Below are 17,907 nucleotides of genomic sequence, written 5' to 3'. Positions count from 1 at the left end.
CCAACCAACACCAACCAACCAACCAACACCAACCAACCAACCAACACCAACCAACCAACCAACACCAACCAACCAACCAACACCAACCAACCAACACCAAACATTTCCTAAGCATATACCATTGCACCTATGAAAGTAGCTGCCAACATCTTAATGTCTTTTTCTTTAATTCTATATAAAATGTATATGACACAGNAGAAATCCAAATATAAAGCAGGGTATTGAAATGACAAATACAATTGGCTTTGGGCAGAATTTAGAGAGCAAGACTGTATGAATTCAGATGAGGAAACATGACAGAATACAATTTACAAGACATTTAAACAGAAATGCAGAACAGCAGAGATGAAGGATGATGGCCTCATGTTCTCACCCTTGAACCATGATGACATACCTTCCACTGCCTTGACCTTTTCCTCCATTTCCCGCTTTCTCTCCTCCTTTAACATCTGCTCTTGCTCCTTCTTCTGCACTGCAAGAAGGAGCTGTCGTTCCTCCTCCTCCTCCCTGCGCTTCTGTTTTTCTATCTTGGTGAGCATGGGAGTTTCCTGTAAGGGCCAAAAGTGCATGGAAGTTAACAGACAGCAATTACAAGGCTTCTTCACTGAGTTAAGAGCTAGTTTACAGATGCCAACATATACTAGTAGACAGAGGATTTATACTTCATATACAGGCTGATTTTATTACCTGTGAAATGTGTGCATCTAAGTACAAAAATACACACATATGAAAACATAATGGGAGGCACATACCAGAACCTTAGCACTGAGGATTATGAATTTGAGCTACCAAAAGACTCTTCTCAAAAAACCAAGACGAGATGGACATAGTGGTATATACCTTTAATCCTAGCACTTGGAAGACAAGAGTTAAGGGCAGCCAAGGCTACACAATGAGATCATGTCTCAAACCAAAATGGGCTGGAGAGAGATGGTTCACTGGTTAAGAGAACATGCTGCCCTTGCAATATCCATATGGATATGGATGGCAGCTTAAACACACACAGAGGCACACAATCAATCTCTATCTCTCTATCTCTCAATCTCTCAATCCCTCAATCTCTCCCTCCCTCCCTCCCTCCCATGGAGCTGTGGTTCATGTTTGGGGGTTTAAGCTTTTTTTATTTTATTTTATTTATTTATTTATTTTTTGAGACAGGATCTCTATGAAGTCTAGCCTCAATTTCACAGAGACCTTGTCAGCTGGAATTAAGGTGTGTGCCACCTTTTTTTTTTGGGGGGGGTGGGGGGTTATCAGGGAAGAGTCTCTTATCTTATAAGGTAGTCTGAAACATTCTTTCGATGGAGTCCAGGCCCTCAATCTAATGACCCATCTCAGTCTTCTTGTCCTGCCCCAAACCCCAACACCCCCCAAGAGGGTTCTACTGTTTACTGTTACTGTTGTCTAGGAACTTGCTCTTCACATCAGACTGGACTTGAACTCAGCGATCCACTTGCCCCTGCCCCTGCCCTCTGAGTGCTGGGAGGAAAGGCATGAGCCACTATGTCTTGAGGTATATATGTAAATATGTGTATGCCACAGATGCCATCTACTTGCTTTGGGCTAGGGTTTCTCATGTTTTGGAGCTCACCAGTTAGCTAGTCTGGCTGTCCAGGGAGCCCCAGAAATCCTCCTATTCCTACTTACCCAATGGTGCACACCACCATGCTCAGCAATTTTGTGTCAAGGATTAAAGAGAAGCCCTCCCGTTTACTGACTGAACAATCTCCCCAGCCTCTACCTCAGTTGATGCCTCTGGCCCAGGCTGACCTCAAATTTCAAGTATAGTTCAAGTATAACCTAACAGGGAACGTGATGCTTATTTTTCTACAGTCAATTCTCTCAAGTTTTAGACTGTGGAAACTGTACAAGTGGGCTTTGTCCAGAGGGCAAAGATGAATGCAGATGGCTGGTTAGAGAAGTTAACATTTAAAACTGGGAATTGTTTTTGATTCAATTTTTAAATTATTATTCATTTCCTTTTTTTGTGGCTTTTGAAACCAGTTAAAGTTTTATATTTATTTTTTCTTATGTGTGCTATGTCTATGTGAGTGAGTGCATGTGTAAAAGAGTGCCCTCAGAAGAGAGCTTTGCATGTTCCAAAGCTGGCATTCCCCACATAGGTGCTAGGAACTCCACTGGGACCTCACAGCAGAGCAGGAAGCACTCTAACTACTGTGCCATCTCTTTAACTCCCTTGTAATTCGGAATTTGGACATGATTCGGAATTTGGACATAATTTTGTCTGTGAAGTGAGTGGACTTTTCAAAGGCTGTCTTATTAATTTTGTTTGAGCTCAAGTCTTACAGTCAGGCTTGCCCAGAACTCGTCCTGGTCCTTCTGCTACCACTTCCCAAGTGTTAGGTGAAGAGGCCTGTCGCCACACTTGGCATGCTGTCAATCAGTTATCTATTTGTTTATCGTGTGTGTGACGGCACAACTGTACCATAGTGTGGATGTGGAACTTGAGAAGTCGTTTCTCTCCTTCTACCACACGGCTCCAAGGGACTGAAATCCCGTTACTAGGCTCCGTGGCAAGTGCTTTTACTCAACAGAACATCTTGCTACTACAATGTCATTCTATAACTTAAATTCTCTTAACTTTATTTCAAGGCCAACTGGGCCACACAAGATCTGACCTCATAAAGCCAAGGTCAAACCAAGATAACGTGTACTTTCTGTTCCCAAGAAAAAGAGTTCACAAGTTGGAGATCTGATTCACACTGTACTGATAAAGAGCCTCAGCAGAAGAAACAAAGTGCTTTAGAATTTCAAAACAACAATTTGTCTAATGTTAACTGGCAAGGGCAAGTCCTTCAATATTGAATTTTGGNTCACTGCCTCCTACTGTCACTGTCCATGGGTGTGCTTGTTAGTTTTTGTTAACTTGACATAAGCTAGTCATTGGGAAGTGGGATCACCTCTATTACACTGCCTGTAGGCAAGTCTATGGGGCATTTTATTGATTACTAATTAGTGTAAGAGGGACCACCTTGCTGTGGGCAGTACCACCCCTAGGATGGTGGTCCTGCATTGTATAAGAAAACAAGCTGAGTGAGCCTCAAGGAACAAGTCAATAAGGAGCACTCTTCCATGGCCTCTACTTCAGGTCCCGCCTAGACTTCCTGCATGATGGACTACAGAAGGTAAGATAGAATGAATGCCCTGGCTTTTCCAATTCTTTTGGTCATGGTGTTTATCCCAACAATAGAAAGCAAACTGCCAACAGCCTTTCCTGTATTCTACCAGTAACTTCCTGGGTTCTTATTTCAACATCACACCACTGATAACATGATTGACCATTACCATGTCTTCAAGGCAATGCTATGTGTAAGACATTACTGACTAGCATGGAAAGAATGGAAATTAGAGCCTGATTTCATTCCAAGAAAATGAACAGCTGCAATTCCCAGTACTACATAAACTAAGCCCGGTGGTGCAGGCCTGTAATTACAGCNCTCAGGAAGTAGAGGAAAGTCCTTAAGGTCATCCTCAAATATGTAGTCTGAGACCAGCCTGATATACATAAGATACTGTCAGTGAGTCAGGGCGCTCGCCACTTGAGTCAGGGCGCTCGCCACTAAGCCTGACCATCTGAGTTCAACCCAGGGAGCCCACACGGTAGGAGAAAAAGGACCCCCTCAAGTTGTCCTCCTCCCAATGATACTGTGGCACACACACTCCCCTCCACTAGAACTCAGTAAATAAATGTTCAAAAAGAGCCTTTTTTTCACTTTTTTTTTTTATTATTACGTATTTTCCTCAATTAAGAGCCTTTTAGCACTCGGGAGGCAGAGGCAGGCGGATTTCTGAGTTCGAGGCCAGCCTGATCTACAAAGTGAGTTCCAGGACAGTCAGGGCTATACAGAGAAACCCTGTCTCGAAAAGAAAAAAAAACAAAGCAAAACAAAAAAAACAAAACAAAACAAAAAAAGAGCCTTTTATTTTTAAAACAGATATATTAAGCCACAAAAGATTGGATCTAGCAAAGACAGAAACTCCGAATTCCGCCTTTTCCACTTCCTAAATGATAGGATTACAAGCACACTCATTATGCCTGGTACAGTGAATTGTCTTAAAAATAGTGCCAGGTATTGTGGTGCATACCTTTAATCCCAGCACTTGGGAAAAAAAGGCAGGAAGATCTATGTAAATATGAGGTCAGCCTGGTCTACATACTGAGTTCCAGGACAGCCAAACTAGAGTAGGACTTTGTGTCAACAAAGGAGGAGGATACATTAATGTATATGCTAAACAACTGAGTAATATTGATTGAAATCATCTTTAAACCCAAACTTGAAAGCTCTCCAAATCTTTTTCCAATTGAGGTTAAGAACCCACACCTGCCTTTGCCTGTGGTTCTGATCCCTCTAGTTTTTTTGAGGCTCCCCATATAGTCAGTTCTGGCTGTCCTGGGACTCACTATGTAGACCACAAAGCCTTACACTTTCAGTAAGCATCCTGCTTCCACCCTTGATGCTAGGGTTACAGGCATAGCCGCTGCATGGCGGAATTCTACCTCCATTTTTCATTCCCTCTGTTCTCAGATCATTTCATCTGTAATCACTTCCACACTTAGCACTGCCATGATAGACGTATCCTAGGCCTGCTTCTTCACATGAATCTCTACAACTATGTCACAGACATGACACCTGAACAACACACCAGGAGAGAAAATCCACACTGTATATCAAAATTCCTGACTGAAAAATTCTGTGCTTATTGTCAGTCATTCCATTTAAAGGTGAAGCATATGCTAACTAAACATGACCAAAGGATTTATTTATTTTTTCCTCCCTGTCAGGACTCATTTCCTTTGTGATTTATTTATTCATTTTTCTTTTCCATGAGAGTTTGCCTGCATGCATGTATGTATATGCATCTCATGCTTGTGAATGCCATCAGATACCCCAGAACTGGAGCTGACACATGGGTGCTGGGAACCAAAGTAAGGTCATTTAAAACCCAGGTTCTCTGGAAGACCAGTCAGTGCTCTTAACAGTTGAGCAATCTAACTCCCAGGACTCTCTTCTTGAAGACAGAAGTAGTGTCTTAACTTAATTTGTAATGTTTAACAGCAAGTTAAACCAATGGACTGAGATGAAAGACCAAGGAGGACAAATGTCTCATAAGGTGGGTTATTCCTCCCATTTAAAGGGTGTCCCAGCAAGCACCTACTCCATTTACTATAAATGAATGAATAAAGATAAAGGGAGNAAAAAAGAACTGGTACAACAAACAAAGCAAAATACAACTGTTTATATGTGTGAATCTCATATTGTCTTTCGTACAAAAAAATTTAGTTAAGCCAGGGTCTCACTATGGCTGGACTAGAACTCTTATTTACCCTAGGTTAGTTTCAGCCTCATAGAGATCTGCTTCCCAAGAGCTGGGATTAAAAGATGTGTGTTAACATGCCCAGCTAAAAAGATTTTATTTTGACTTATGTGACTCTGTGTAAGCAAGCATATATGCAAGTGGATGCCTGTGGAGACCAGAAGTGGGCATCCAATTCCCTACAGCTGGAGAGAGGTGGTTCTGAGTCCTCTAGTTGTGGGTCCTGGGAACCAAACTCTGGTTACAGCAAGAGCAGTAAGTGCTTGGCTATGCTGTCTCTCCAGCCTTTCTAACTGTCTTAGTTGTAATATTTCCCTTGTAGGGGTGGAAGCCTTGTAGGAGGCTGAGGCAAAAAAAATCATTGAAAGTTCAAATCCACCATGGGTTATATTTAGTTCCAGAACAACTAGAGCTTCATAATGAGATCCTATCTCATAAAAACAAAAGTTTCTGCTACAAAAACTATAGTGGTCAGTGTGTAAATGCCTTATAGGTAAGAAAGAGACCTATTAGATTCATGAAGGCATTTTAATAAGATGCTAAAAGGAGCCACTGTGAAATCCTTCAAGGGATTATTAGGAAGCTCTAGTTGAAGCAGTGCCCAAGCTCTGTATCCCAACACATGGGTGTAGATTCACTCTTGCCACCAGGAGCACACTGAGACCATCATCATGAACTGTTCTCTAGGCATCCAGTAGGGTCTACTAAACTAACAAACACCTCGGCAGCCCTAATCCCCAGATGTCTCTGCACTGATATTTTCCCCAGAAGTCACAATTAAAAAGACTCAGGGAGGAGGAGGCAAGCCAGTCGTGGCAGAATTGTGAACTAGAAAATACCTAAGGTTTTAACCTTTATCCATGTAGGTTTTACTGGAGGCACAGGTGCTGCTGATCTGCACCTCCTAACACTGAGGTGACTAAGGCAAAGTTGTGAGTCTGAACAAGCCTAGCCTACATAAGCAATATGTTGTTTTTAAAATACCAAAGCCAAATTGTAAAAACTCAAGAATGCCTCTCCAGTACTTAAGTGAGGAGAGAGGGGTGAGAAAATTTCACTCCAGGTTGACCTTGAGTTTATGATCCTCCCAACTTCCTTTCTGCAGCAGTGGGAATATTTTACTATATTTTTCCTAAATAAAAACTTCCAAAGAGCACAAGGTTTCATGTTGGCATTTTCATTCAATGCCACAAAAATACAAGCTCAAGGCAAAAGAGAATGCCCCAAATTCACAAGGGAGCACATGGCATGGTGACAAAGCAAAACAACTGTGACGTAATGTAAAGCTTTGTGTGACCACTCACCAGACTACAAATGCAATGGCTGATAGTGTCAGAAAGAGATAAACATCTGAAAAGAAAGAGAATATGATAGCTAGCCAGGCTTTTTGAAGACAAAGCAGGCTAAAAGTCTAGGGACAGATGCAGCAGGCCCCTGGCCACTTGCCTGAGCCGAGACAGGTAACCTTTCACTTCACTCTTCACTTCCCCTTGTCATACATGCACGGTCACCAGCAAGCTCAGTGAATAAAAATATAAATTTGTCATTTCCCAAAGCAGGACACTAGTTCAAACCACGAGTACATAATGTGTGCACAGTCAAAACCTCAAACAGACCTGGCTTTTAGGTGCTCTTTGAAAGAACCTTTACAAGTATTTATCTAGTTGTTGCCCCGATGTTTGTGCCACCTAATACTGCATCCCAGATTCCCACCTGATAGAGTCTCTCCTGTGACAGAACACAAACTCCCTCCTGCTCTGTGCTGCTCAGTAGTGATTAACTAGACTCCTGGGCAAAAGCTGCCCTCTAAATCAGCTGATTTTACCTGAGCCAGCTGCACATAACCTCCTCGTTTTTCTTTCCTATTTCAGTAGGAGAGCTAGGTCAACATTTTCCCACCATATAGCACAACATAGCTCATCATGCCATCCACATTATGTACACTGTTCTTTGACCATACTATTCCACTTTCTGTTTCAGAGCTTTTGTTTACATAGCTCCCGTTGTAAAGAAGACCTCAGACTGTAATTCCTACACCACTGCCCACCATCCACCATCAGAATTCCAGCTACCCCACATGCTAAGGCCAAACATCTGTCTGTCTAAACCCCTTTCTTTGCCTGGCTTCAATTTCCCCCTCTTTGCATTCACAAACTTCTTGTAACTACTATAGAACTTATTACTCACCTCTACTTTAGATTAAATGTGTGTCTGTCACCCAAGAACACTGTTAAGATAAAAAGGAATGCACCCCAATCTACCATTTTCTAACTTCTTTTCCCAAGAGTATACATATAATAATCAATAAATATTTGAGATTTAGATTTTTTTTTAATCAGGGGAAGAAATAAATAGGAATAAAGCATGTGAGATGAGATGGAACTATCCTTTCAAATACACCTCTTTACTCTCAAACACTCACCTCTAGCTTGATGGATTTGATGGACAGGTGGTCAGACATAAACCTATGTTGCAACTCTGGCTTTGTGCGCTGTGGACGTTTTCCCTAAGTTAGAAGTGAGGAAAAGAAAGGAAAAGAGAGATTAGGGTGTTCTCAGCTACCCCTGCTGCAACTACAACCAGCAGAATGGCCACTGAGGCACACCGGTAACTAATTTATCAAGGAGAGGGGCAAAGCTGTCTATCTTTTAGGATGATAATGGAAAACAACTATTCAGGTGGGTAAGGTACCGACCTAGTGCATTTGTTTAACAAGTAACAACTCAAAAGCTATGACAACCAAGCATTTTCTATAAAAATCTTCACCACAAACAAAAGAGTCCCAACTTTGGGAAAACTTTATTTGACTAGATGTGGGAGGCTAAGGGAAGAGGATTCCGAGTCTCAACCCAGCCTTGGAACATTGGGGGGCAATGTCTCAATTCGTACCCACACAAGATCAAGAAACCAAACACACCCACCTCAACAATCCCCCCACCCCCACCCCACCCCCAGCCAAGAAAAGCCTCTCTTCAAATGACAAAACAAACATTGCATATTACCACATTCACCTGAGGGAGGCATCGGGAGCACCTGGCTCAGAGGCTATAAACAACTGCTATCAAGTCTTACTAGCTGAGTTTGATCCTTGAAAACCACATGATGCACTGTGATAGACAGAGAGACAGACACACACACACACACACACACACACACGATATAAACTCAACATATAACTGCTTATAAAAGAAGTCTTGCCAATTTACTATGGAAATATCACAAGAAGCCAAATACTAGTTTCAATCCAACTTTGTTACATGAAAGATGCTATTCTTGATACAAGGGTGATCAGCCCCATGAGCAGAAATCTGACTACCTCTGCACTTCAAATGCTAGGAATGCAGGGATAAAATCTGTATCCACCATGCCCATCTTCTATCAGCGTTTGTGGAGACACCATAGATACATGCAATTATTAAGTTCCTGATGCTGATAAGCCACCATTCACCACTTTCAGTAGTCTACCTCTTTTTTTGTTTAAGTGAACATGTGTCAAATGTTATACTGAACTAAATAAAAATAAAACAAAACATAAAACAGCAAAAAAAAAAAAAAAAAAAAAAAAAAAAAAAANAAAAAAAAAAAAAAAAAAAAAAAAAAAAAAAAAAAGTGGTGACAAACAGACCTTAAGAGAAATTGGTTCATATTAGTCAATGTCAGGATAAATCCCTGGATTATACTAGAGATTATAAATATTGATTGTTGCTGGGTTTTGCTGGGCAAAAATAATTTACAGCTCTAAAATCCTATGTCTCAGTAGGTTAGCATGTAAATACACTAATCTTTAGAATATAATTAAAAATAAGTAAGTTTGAATTTTGAATGTTCTCCAAAGTAATCTTTTACTATCATGAGGTGATCTCACCATTTGCTTTTATTGACAATCTGATTATGTTTGTGTAAAATTCTACTATACCATAATGTTTATTCAGCAAAAGTTGAGGAGTAAGAATAATTTAGTCTACATTAGATGTTTCAGGAAAATGTTACATATCATCAGTGTACTAAAGAGTGTATCTATGGAGCTAGAATAATGAATATTCTCAGAGTATTTGTATGATATAGTATGGGTTTATATCGTAACTGTATAATTTACTTATCATTGTAACACCTCACAACCCTGACATGATAGGAAGAATACATTACTAGAAATGAGTACGTNAGACACTACATAAATAGACACCACAGTTGATCTATGTTCAAACTTTTATTCTTTTCATTCCTTCTTCACCTTTAGCTTGTACTCTCAATAGTAGATTCTTTCTTTTTTTGCTATGAAGTTCAGGGTGGCCTGGAACTTCCAGCAATCCTCTAGTGTCTGCCTCTACCACATACTGCCTTAATTTTAATTCTATATTAAAAAAAAAAACCTTACCTTATACATATTCAAAGCAGGCCTTATACCTCTACATGTTTAAAAAACAGGTTTTTTTAAATTTATGTGTGTGTGCTTGCATGAATTTATGCACACTACTTACTTCTTCTTCAGGTGTCTATGGAGGTCAGAGGGTATCACATCCCCTGGGATTGTAACTGTAACTGGTTGTGAACTGCCTGATGTGGGTATAGGGAAGTGAACTTAGAACCTCTCTAAGAGTAATAAATGCTCTGAGCCAGAGACCAAACATTTAAGTTTACTATCCTATATCCTAAGATCTATCAAGCTTTCCTCTACCTGGTTTTATTTTGTTAAGAAATACAGATGTTGCTGTGCATGGTGGCACTTGGGAGGCAGAAGTAGAAAGTTCTGAGTTTCAGGGCAGTCAGGTATATAGTGAAACCCATTCTTAAATAAACAGACTTATCTTTAAACTATCATGAACAATGGAAGGAATGAATGGGGTCTTTTGTTTAATCCTTATAAAAGCTTCTGTGTAAAAACAGTAGTTTACCTTGCTAATCAGAAAACTGAAATTGCAATTTAGAGATGGCACACAGGGTCACCAGAGTACAGGATCTAACCAACACCTGAACATCGAGCCAGTTCTTTCACAATTACCTCATGATCACCATTCAGGCTGTCCTGTCTTTCTTTACACAGTGGTTAGGTGTAAATCTAATTACTATTTGTATCATGTTCTTTTGTACCCATAAATCTTTCAGTTTTCAAATCTGACAGATACTAGTCACTGTTAACTTTTAAACTAGGATAGCATATGGTAAATAAAGAGACAGCTCAAGCAAATAAATGGGGAAGTTTTCTATGACCTATTCTCAAACCACCTCTTAAACTTTCATCTGCTCTTCAAGTTTTGATTTGTTTTCAGTAAAAGTAATCTCTTAGATTCACATGAAAGTAAAAAACACTGTTAAGCCCCATTTAATTGTTTCCTCTACCCCAATTTCATAGGCAAACTTTCAAGACTATCAGTTTTCATGTGGGAGGGCTGGAGCAGGTTTAAGACAGGGTCTCAATGATAGCGCTCTGGCTGGCATGATCTTGCTCTGTAGACCAGGTTTTCTACGCAACTTTTGACCAATCCTCCTGCCTCTGTCACCCAAGGGTTAGAATTAGCTGTGCTCCCCAGCTTCACTTAAAATTATTTTTTATTTTTATTTATTTATTTATTTTGGTTTTTTCAAGACATGGTTTCTCTGTATAGGCCTGGTTGTCCTGGAACTCACTTTGTAGACCATGCTGGCCTCGAACTCAGAAATCGGCCTGCCTCTGCCTCCCAAGTGCTGGGTTTAAAGGCGCTGCCACCATGCCGGGCTGATTTTTTATTTTTAAATTATTACTGTGTGTAAAGTTGTGAATATGCAGAGAATGACTTTTAAGAGTTATTTTTTGCTTTCCACAGTAGAATCCAGGATCTGGAATCTGGTTGCAGTCTTGGCCCAACGGTTTAAAATTTTTAAAAAAACATCTTATTACTTATTGTGCTTGCATGTGTGTATGTGCTTGTGTATATGCACATGCAGGCTTAGTGGTACACAACTTTAATCCCGGTAAAGGGCCAGTCAGGGATACATAGCAAGACTGTATCAAAACAAACCTGCCCAAAACAGAGGCTAGAGGTTGCTCATCACCTAAGAGCACTGGCTAATCACTCTACAAGGTGACCCAGGTCCAATTCCTAACATTGTGTGATGGCTTTAACCACCAGTAACTCCAGTTGCAGTGACTGCAACTGTCATGGGCTTTGAACACAGGGCACACAGACTTACATAAGGCAAAAACATCCATACCCATAAAAAGAAAAAAACTCAAAAAAATAAAAAAGCTGTAAACAGCAGCCTTAGATGTGAGCAGCCTATTAATATTCTATCACATAATGAGGCTGGGGGCTCACCTGACATGCCACCCTCTCTTAGCCATTACAATTGTGCCGAAGAGTATACAAGACCTTGGGGTGTGTCCATGTGTTTGTACAGGCTGGAGTATGTAGAAGATCTGGTAATGTAGGTCTTGCACTATGAGCTTTTTTGCTGCTGTTTACTAACAGGGCCTTCGATATGGCGAGGCAACACTGGGGTACCTTCTTCTCAGATTCATTTATTCTCATTCCCCTCCCTGTTTGGATACCAAGCCCAGAGCAGACAAAAACTACATGCAACTGAGGAAAGCCAGCAGTGGGAGAGGCAGTCCTCACCAGGGAAGACCATACTAACGGGAGCACTTCATTTATTTAGAAATGTTAATAAAAAAATAAAGAGACCATGAGTTTGAAGATGAGCAGAAGTGGTATATGGTAGACTTTGGAAAGAGAAAAGGGAAGGGAGGGATGCTGTAATAATTATAATCTCAAGAGACGCGTTCTACCATGCCTAGCCAGCCCAAAAAATTTTTAAAGGAATATTTACTATTTTACTTTACTTTACTTTATTGTAATACTTACAATATTACAGTGTGCTGCGTATAGTCCTAGTGCTAATGCCAAGTACAGCAAGACTACTATGTAGAATAATATCTCTATAACTCATGTCTTTGAGAGGCGTCTAATACACTGATTCAGNTCTAAAAACAGTAGCTGCCTACTCTTTTCTCCTTCACAAGGTTTCATTATGTAGCCCAGGTTCAGGTTGGCTTCCAGCTCTCAACAGTCTTTCTGCCTTGGATTCCCAATGCTGGAATTACAGATAGAACCCAGTACACTAGGTTTGTCATAGTATTTACACAGATTCAATTTTGCTTTGGAGAAAATTATGTTTATGGTGGGAACTGGCTCAGACGGTAATGATTTTCAACTCCTTCGGGTGTAAATTTAGGCTTTCCTTCTAAGAATAGATAGTTCTTCATATATGAGAATTTGAAAATACATGTAAATACTAACAGTTTTAAGATATTCCCCCCACCCTTCATACACTAAGTAGAAATCTAAAACTACTGATAAAATTCCTGATAAATGGGTTTATCTATCTTCAGTGATTTTTAAAATTTGGAACACATCAGACACCAGGATAGGTTGTAAACAATTTGGTGGGTGGGAATGTGTTCTCTAGAAAGGATGGCAGAAGGTTCTGATGACGAATTCAGTCATCCAGCACCTGCAGCAAATCTTACTTAACATACATTTTAATCACATTCACACAATAGTTTTCCACACAAACATTCTACATGTTTGCAGTTTACATTCTTTGGTAGAGGCTTTAGATTCGGCTCAGTGAGGAGAGCACTTGCCTGGCACACTTAAGGCCCTAGAACCAATCTCTAGTTTTGCAAAAACAAATTTGTTGCTGTTATATTGAAAATAGCAATANTAACATTATAGTCCAGGTTTAGCCTTGACCTGATGGATTAAAATGTATTTTTTATTTGGTATGGAGGTAGCTCTCACATGCTAGTATAAACAAGCAGGCATGGGAAATCAATAAAGTCTAAGCCCCGAGGAGAAGTGAACACAGTCCCACTTCTCTTTTTTTAAAAAGATTTATTAATTTATTTTATGTATATGAGTACACTGTAGCTGTACAGATGGTTTTGAGCCATTATGTGGTCAGTCCCACTTCTAACTAAGAAGCTATTTGCAACTGATAGCTGGGGTGGGGTAGGGGGTGTGTCAGGAGGGCAGGTGCGCCTGTTTTTTCCAATCCGAGTTACTGGATTTATCAGTCCCTACTTGAAGAGCTATAGGCAGCTAATGGTTGATGGGAGAAGAGTCATAATCATCAGTGGTACAGACAGTGATAAACTGCTGTTGCTCAATTACATAAACCTCTACCCAATGGGGGAACTTTTATGCAGTGGGCCATAAAAAACAAAAAAACAACACAAAAGAAGACAGAAACATTAAGAGAGGATGACCTAGAAGAGGGGTATTACCATTGTATATTATAAATAAATAAAAATACTAAGGAATAAATCATTGAACGCCAAGACTCCAGTGTCACCAGATGGAGCTCTAAGTGGGGCTTAACAAAGTGTGTGTGTGGGGGGGGGGGGGGNATTGACACAGACAGAGAGAGTGCACATGAGTGTAAGTGCTCACAGAGTTCAGTATGAGCCTAGAGCTCCAACTACAAATAGTTTTGAGTCACCAAACATGGGTGCTGGGAACTGAACTGAATTTGGGTTCTCTGCAAAAGCAGCATGCATGCACTTCTAACCCCTGAGCCACAATTTTGAACAACATCCAAAACAGGAAAAGGGGGGCACAAAGTTATTTATTTGGAAATGTCATGTATAGGATATATGTATACTCAGGTCAGAGAAACTACAAAACAGCTCAGGTAGTCAGGTGAGGAACTGGCACAGATCTATAAGGACAAATGTTCAAAGGCTGACATTGTGAGGGAGAAATAGGTTAATTCCTAAAATGATCATTCTTCTTGGGGTGTGGGAGAGAGCAAACTTGGGCCAAGTTTTCTAGTAAAAGTAATAGGAAAACAAGAAAGCTGGTTCCAGTTTGCAAAAAGCCATTGTAAAGACTGTAGGTATTGGCCATGGACTTGCAGAGCTAAGGGAAACATCATAAATGACACCAGGATAGGGAAAGCAGGTCCACACAGCTCCTACATTAACACCCAGTCCTATCAGGAAGGAACAGCATGGGCTGAGCAGTAGGCAGGACCTACCTTCTGGGCAATCATGTTGCAGATTTCAGGCAGGAAGTCCTCGCTAAGGAGCTTGTAGAGTTGCTGCTCTTGGAGAGAGGTCGGCTCTCAGGAAGCTCTCAGTAACCTGTCTCCATTCTTCTGTTAGACACAGGATCCACCAAGTACCTTGGCCTGGCCCTCGGGATCCTACAGAAAATGGATGGATTCACTAAAATAGAGCCTACACTAGAATTTTTGTGCCTGTTACCCTGGGTCATGATACCTCAAACAGAGGAATCATAAAAAAGGAGCTGCTAATCTTCTCAAGTCTGATAGCACACTCTTTTCTTTTTTAGAATAGGACCTCAATATGTTGCCTATGAAAGTGTTGAACTCCAGAGACTAAGTAAACCTCCTGCCTCAGCCCCAATAGCACTGGGATTACAAGCACCCAGTGTCTAGAAAATAATATATACTTTTTTGGGGGGTGGGGTCTCATTACAGACTAGACTGGCCTTAAACTCGCCTACCTCTGCCTCCAAAGTGCTGTGATTATTATACTTTTAGTTTTCCTATTATTATCATTGTTTGTAACTAGACAAATGCCTAGCAAAAACAAGGAAAAACCCAAAACAACAACAAAATCCCTCCTATTGTGATTTAAAGAAAAATTTAACATTCTACAAATGGTTAAAAATATATTATTTTTCTAGAAAAATGGTTTTGAAACTGAGATTGTGGAAATGTGTGCCTTATCTCTTTTATGATAGTACAAATTGGCTATTTCCTTCCAAATTTAAAACTTTTGGATACGGAATTAAGATCTAATCAAGGTGAGGTGTGGCATATTCCTTTAATCGCAGCACTTGGAAGGCAAAGGCAGGTGTCAAGCTGGTGTGTAGAGTCAGTTGGAAGAAAGCCAGGGCTACATACAGAGAAACCTTGACTCAAAAAACTAAAATCTAATAATGCATTTATGTGTGTATGTATATACATACATGCAAGCATGCATTCAATCCTTTTCAGGTCACTAACTGCTTGTCTACGCAATGTCTGTGGCATATACTGTGGCAGGTGACAGAACAGAACTAGTTCTCATCTTCAGTGTCTGAGATGGATGGCAGGGGAAAGGATGAAACAGGGAGCAACAAGCTGGAGGCAGCTGGAATCATCCTAATACACTGTATGACTGTAATATATGTATGAATCATGCTGAGAGACAGCAACAAATATCACCATTACCATTTCTTGTCTGTAGGTCAGATGTCAAGGAGTTTTCTTCCTGTTTTTCACTGAAAAACAAGAAAGAGAAAATAATTAAACACTCACATGCCCAAATTGTTTTGTTTTTCTTACAGGTATGGATCCAGTAAACATAATGGTGGCTAGGACTGGAGTCTGTCAGAGTTCAAAGTTAGGATTCTAAAGAGAAATAAAACTAGAATGGATGGTGGGCTTGCTGCAGAGAATGGGAGTGCTGAGAGTCAAGTATCAAGGTTATGGTAGCACCACAATGAAAAGGGAAATGACAGTTACAATTCTGGTGCTCTCTCTCTGTGATTCTGGGCTACACTAGGAAGGAAGCTTAGTTACCTACCCTTAGGAAGATGGACTATGAAAGTGAACTGCCTCACTTGCCAGTAGAGGGTAGTATAAGCCCATGTGTGCCAATACAATGGTACAATGGTTCTACATCCCCAACATTAAGGTAGGTATAAAAAAGATTTCTGACTATAGAAAAATGTGTGGACTTCTCAGGAAATCCTTAAACAAATGCTCAATATCTAGATCACAAGTGGCTACAGACATTTCCAAAAGGAAGAAGGACTAGGCAGTTGTAATCTTAAATTTAACAGATCTTACATACTAGCCTAGCCATGTGATTTCTAAGAATTCTTCCATTACCACCTTCTTGCTATTACAACCTTGCTATGTAGTTCAGGCTAGTCTGGAACTTAGGATCCTCCCGCCTCTGCCCCTCGAGGACCTCCTTTCCCTCAGTCTCTCCTCCATTTCTGTCCCTGCAGTTCTTTTTGACAGGAATAATTAGCTGGTCCGAGGCAGCTATATATACGTATACAGCAGAGGGAGGACTGCCTGGTCTGGCCTCAATGAGAGAAGATGTGCCTAACCTAGACTTGAGGCCCTAGGGAGTGGGGAGGCCTGGCAGAAGGTGGAGGTGGGGGTGAGGTGCGGGGTGGAGGCATTTTCTTGGAGACAGGGTGGAGGAGAAATGGAATGATGAGCTGTGTGTGTGTGGGTGGGGGGGGGGCAGACCAGGAGGAGGGTAATGACAGGACTGTAAAAACAAAAACGGCAAAAGAAAGAAGGGGGGGGGTGAGGAGAAAGAAAGAGAGGGGGGGGAGGGGGAAGAGGAAAGGAAGTGGAAGGGGAAGGAAAGGAAAAGAAAAAAAGGAAGAGCAAGAAAGAACAAGGTTTGGTTTGCAAGGCTTTGGAAGGAAGAGAGGGAAGGGGAAAATTATAATCTCAAAAATAAAACATTATTGTTAAATAGAGAAAGAAAAAGAAAGAAAGAAAGTAGGCTGGGGAGCTGGCTCAGTGACTGACAGCATAGGCTCCAGAGAACCTGAGGTCAGTTCCCAGCACCCACATAGGATCGCTCACAACTGTCCGTAACTCAAGGTCCAGTGGATACAACTCCCTCACACAGACATACATAAAAGACAAACACTAAATATGTACAAAAGAATAAGCAGATAAACTTTTTTTTTTTTGGTTTTTCAGTGTAGCCCTGGCTGTCCTGGAACTCACTTTGTAGACCAGGTTTCAGAAATCCGCCTGCCTCTGCCTCCCGAGTGCTGGGATTAAAGGCGTGCGTCACCACACCCGGCTCCNGCTACTATTTTTTAAAAAAGAAAGAAAACAGCTGGTCAAGCCACGTGAAGCAAGCCAGTAAGCAGCATGCCTCTATGGCACCTGCATCAGCTCCTGCCTTCAGGTTCCTGCACTGTTTGAGTTTCTGTCCTGACTTCCTTCAATGAACTGTGATATGAAAGTGTAAGCCAAATGAACCCTTCTCTCCCCAATTTGCTTTTTGGTTATGTTGTTTCATTACAACAAGAGAAACGCTAAGATGGCCAGGTAGCCAGGCACGGTGGTGCACATGTAATGGCAGTGTTAGGAAAGACGACCATAATCAAGGAGGACACCAACATCAACTTCTGATCTCCACATGTCCACGTAGCCACATACACACAAATAGTAGACCTCCCTAAAAAGTAATAACATATAAAATATTTTATATATATTTTTTTCATTGTAGGAATATACATGTTCAAGCACCTTCATTACTACAGTGGAAGAACTAAGCCAGATGGTGATGGCATACACCTTTAATCCCAGTACTGAGTTGGCAGAGGTAGGTGCTTCAAGGCCAGCCTGGTCAACAGAACAAGTACCAGGATAGCCAGGGCAATAGACACTGACTTTTAAAACAAAACAAAACCAAAAAACCAAAAACAAATACAAAAAAAAAAAAAAAAAACCACCTAATATCCTAGCCCACAAGTAACCCCAGAACAAATCTGCCCCATTTTCTAGTGGTATAACACATTTTGAAATATACACTAAGAG

At 40.8% G+C, this 17,907-nt stretch overlaps 1 protein-coding gene across 1 annotated transcript in view; it reads right to left on the bottom strand.

Annotated features, from left to right (window-relative positions):
- The window catches only part of LOC110295767 (cat eye syndrome critical region protein 2 homolog), a 103,256-nt gene that overhangs the window by 20,058 nt on the left and 65,291 nt on the right, over window positions 1-17,907 (bottom strand). The window contains 5 exon segments of the mRNA XM_029478253.1: window positions 395-548; window positions 7,760-7,843; window positions 14,353-14,439; window positions 14,441-14,520; window positions 15,556-15,605. Of these exon segments, the coding sequence (XP_029334113.1) occupies window positions 395-548; window positions 7,760-7,843; window positions 14,353-14,439; window positions 14,441-14,520; window positions 15,556-15,605 (455 nt within the window).

This window comes from Mus caroli, chromosome 6 (assembly GCF_900094665.2).
Source record: "Mus caroli chromosome 6, CAROLI_EIJ_v1.1, whole genome shotgun sequence".
Classification (NCBI taxonomy): Eukaryota; Metazoa; Chordata; class Mammalia; order Rodentia; family Muridae; genus Mus; species Mus caroli.
Note: the sequence above shows the minus strand (reverse complement) of the source record. Positions and strands in the feature narration are given on the sequence as shown.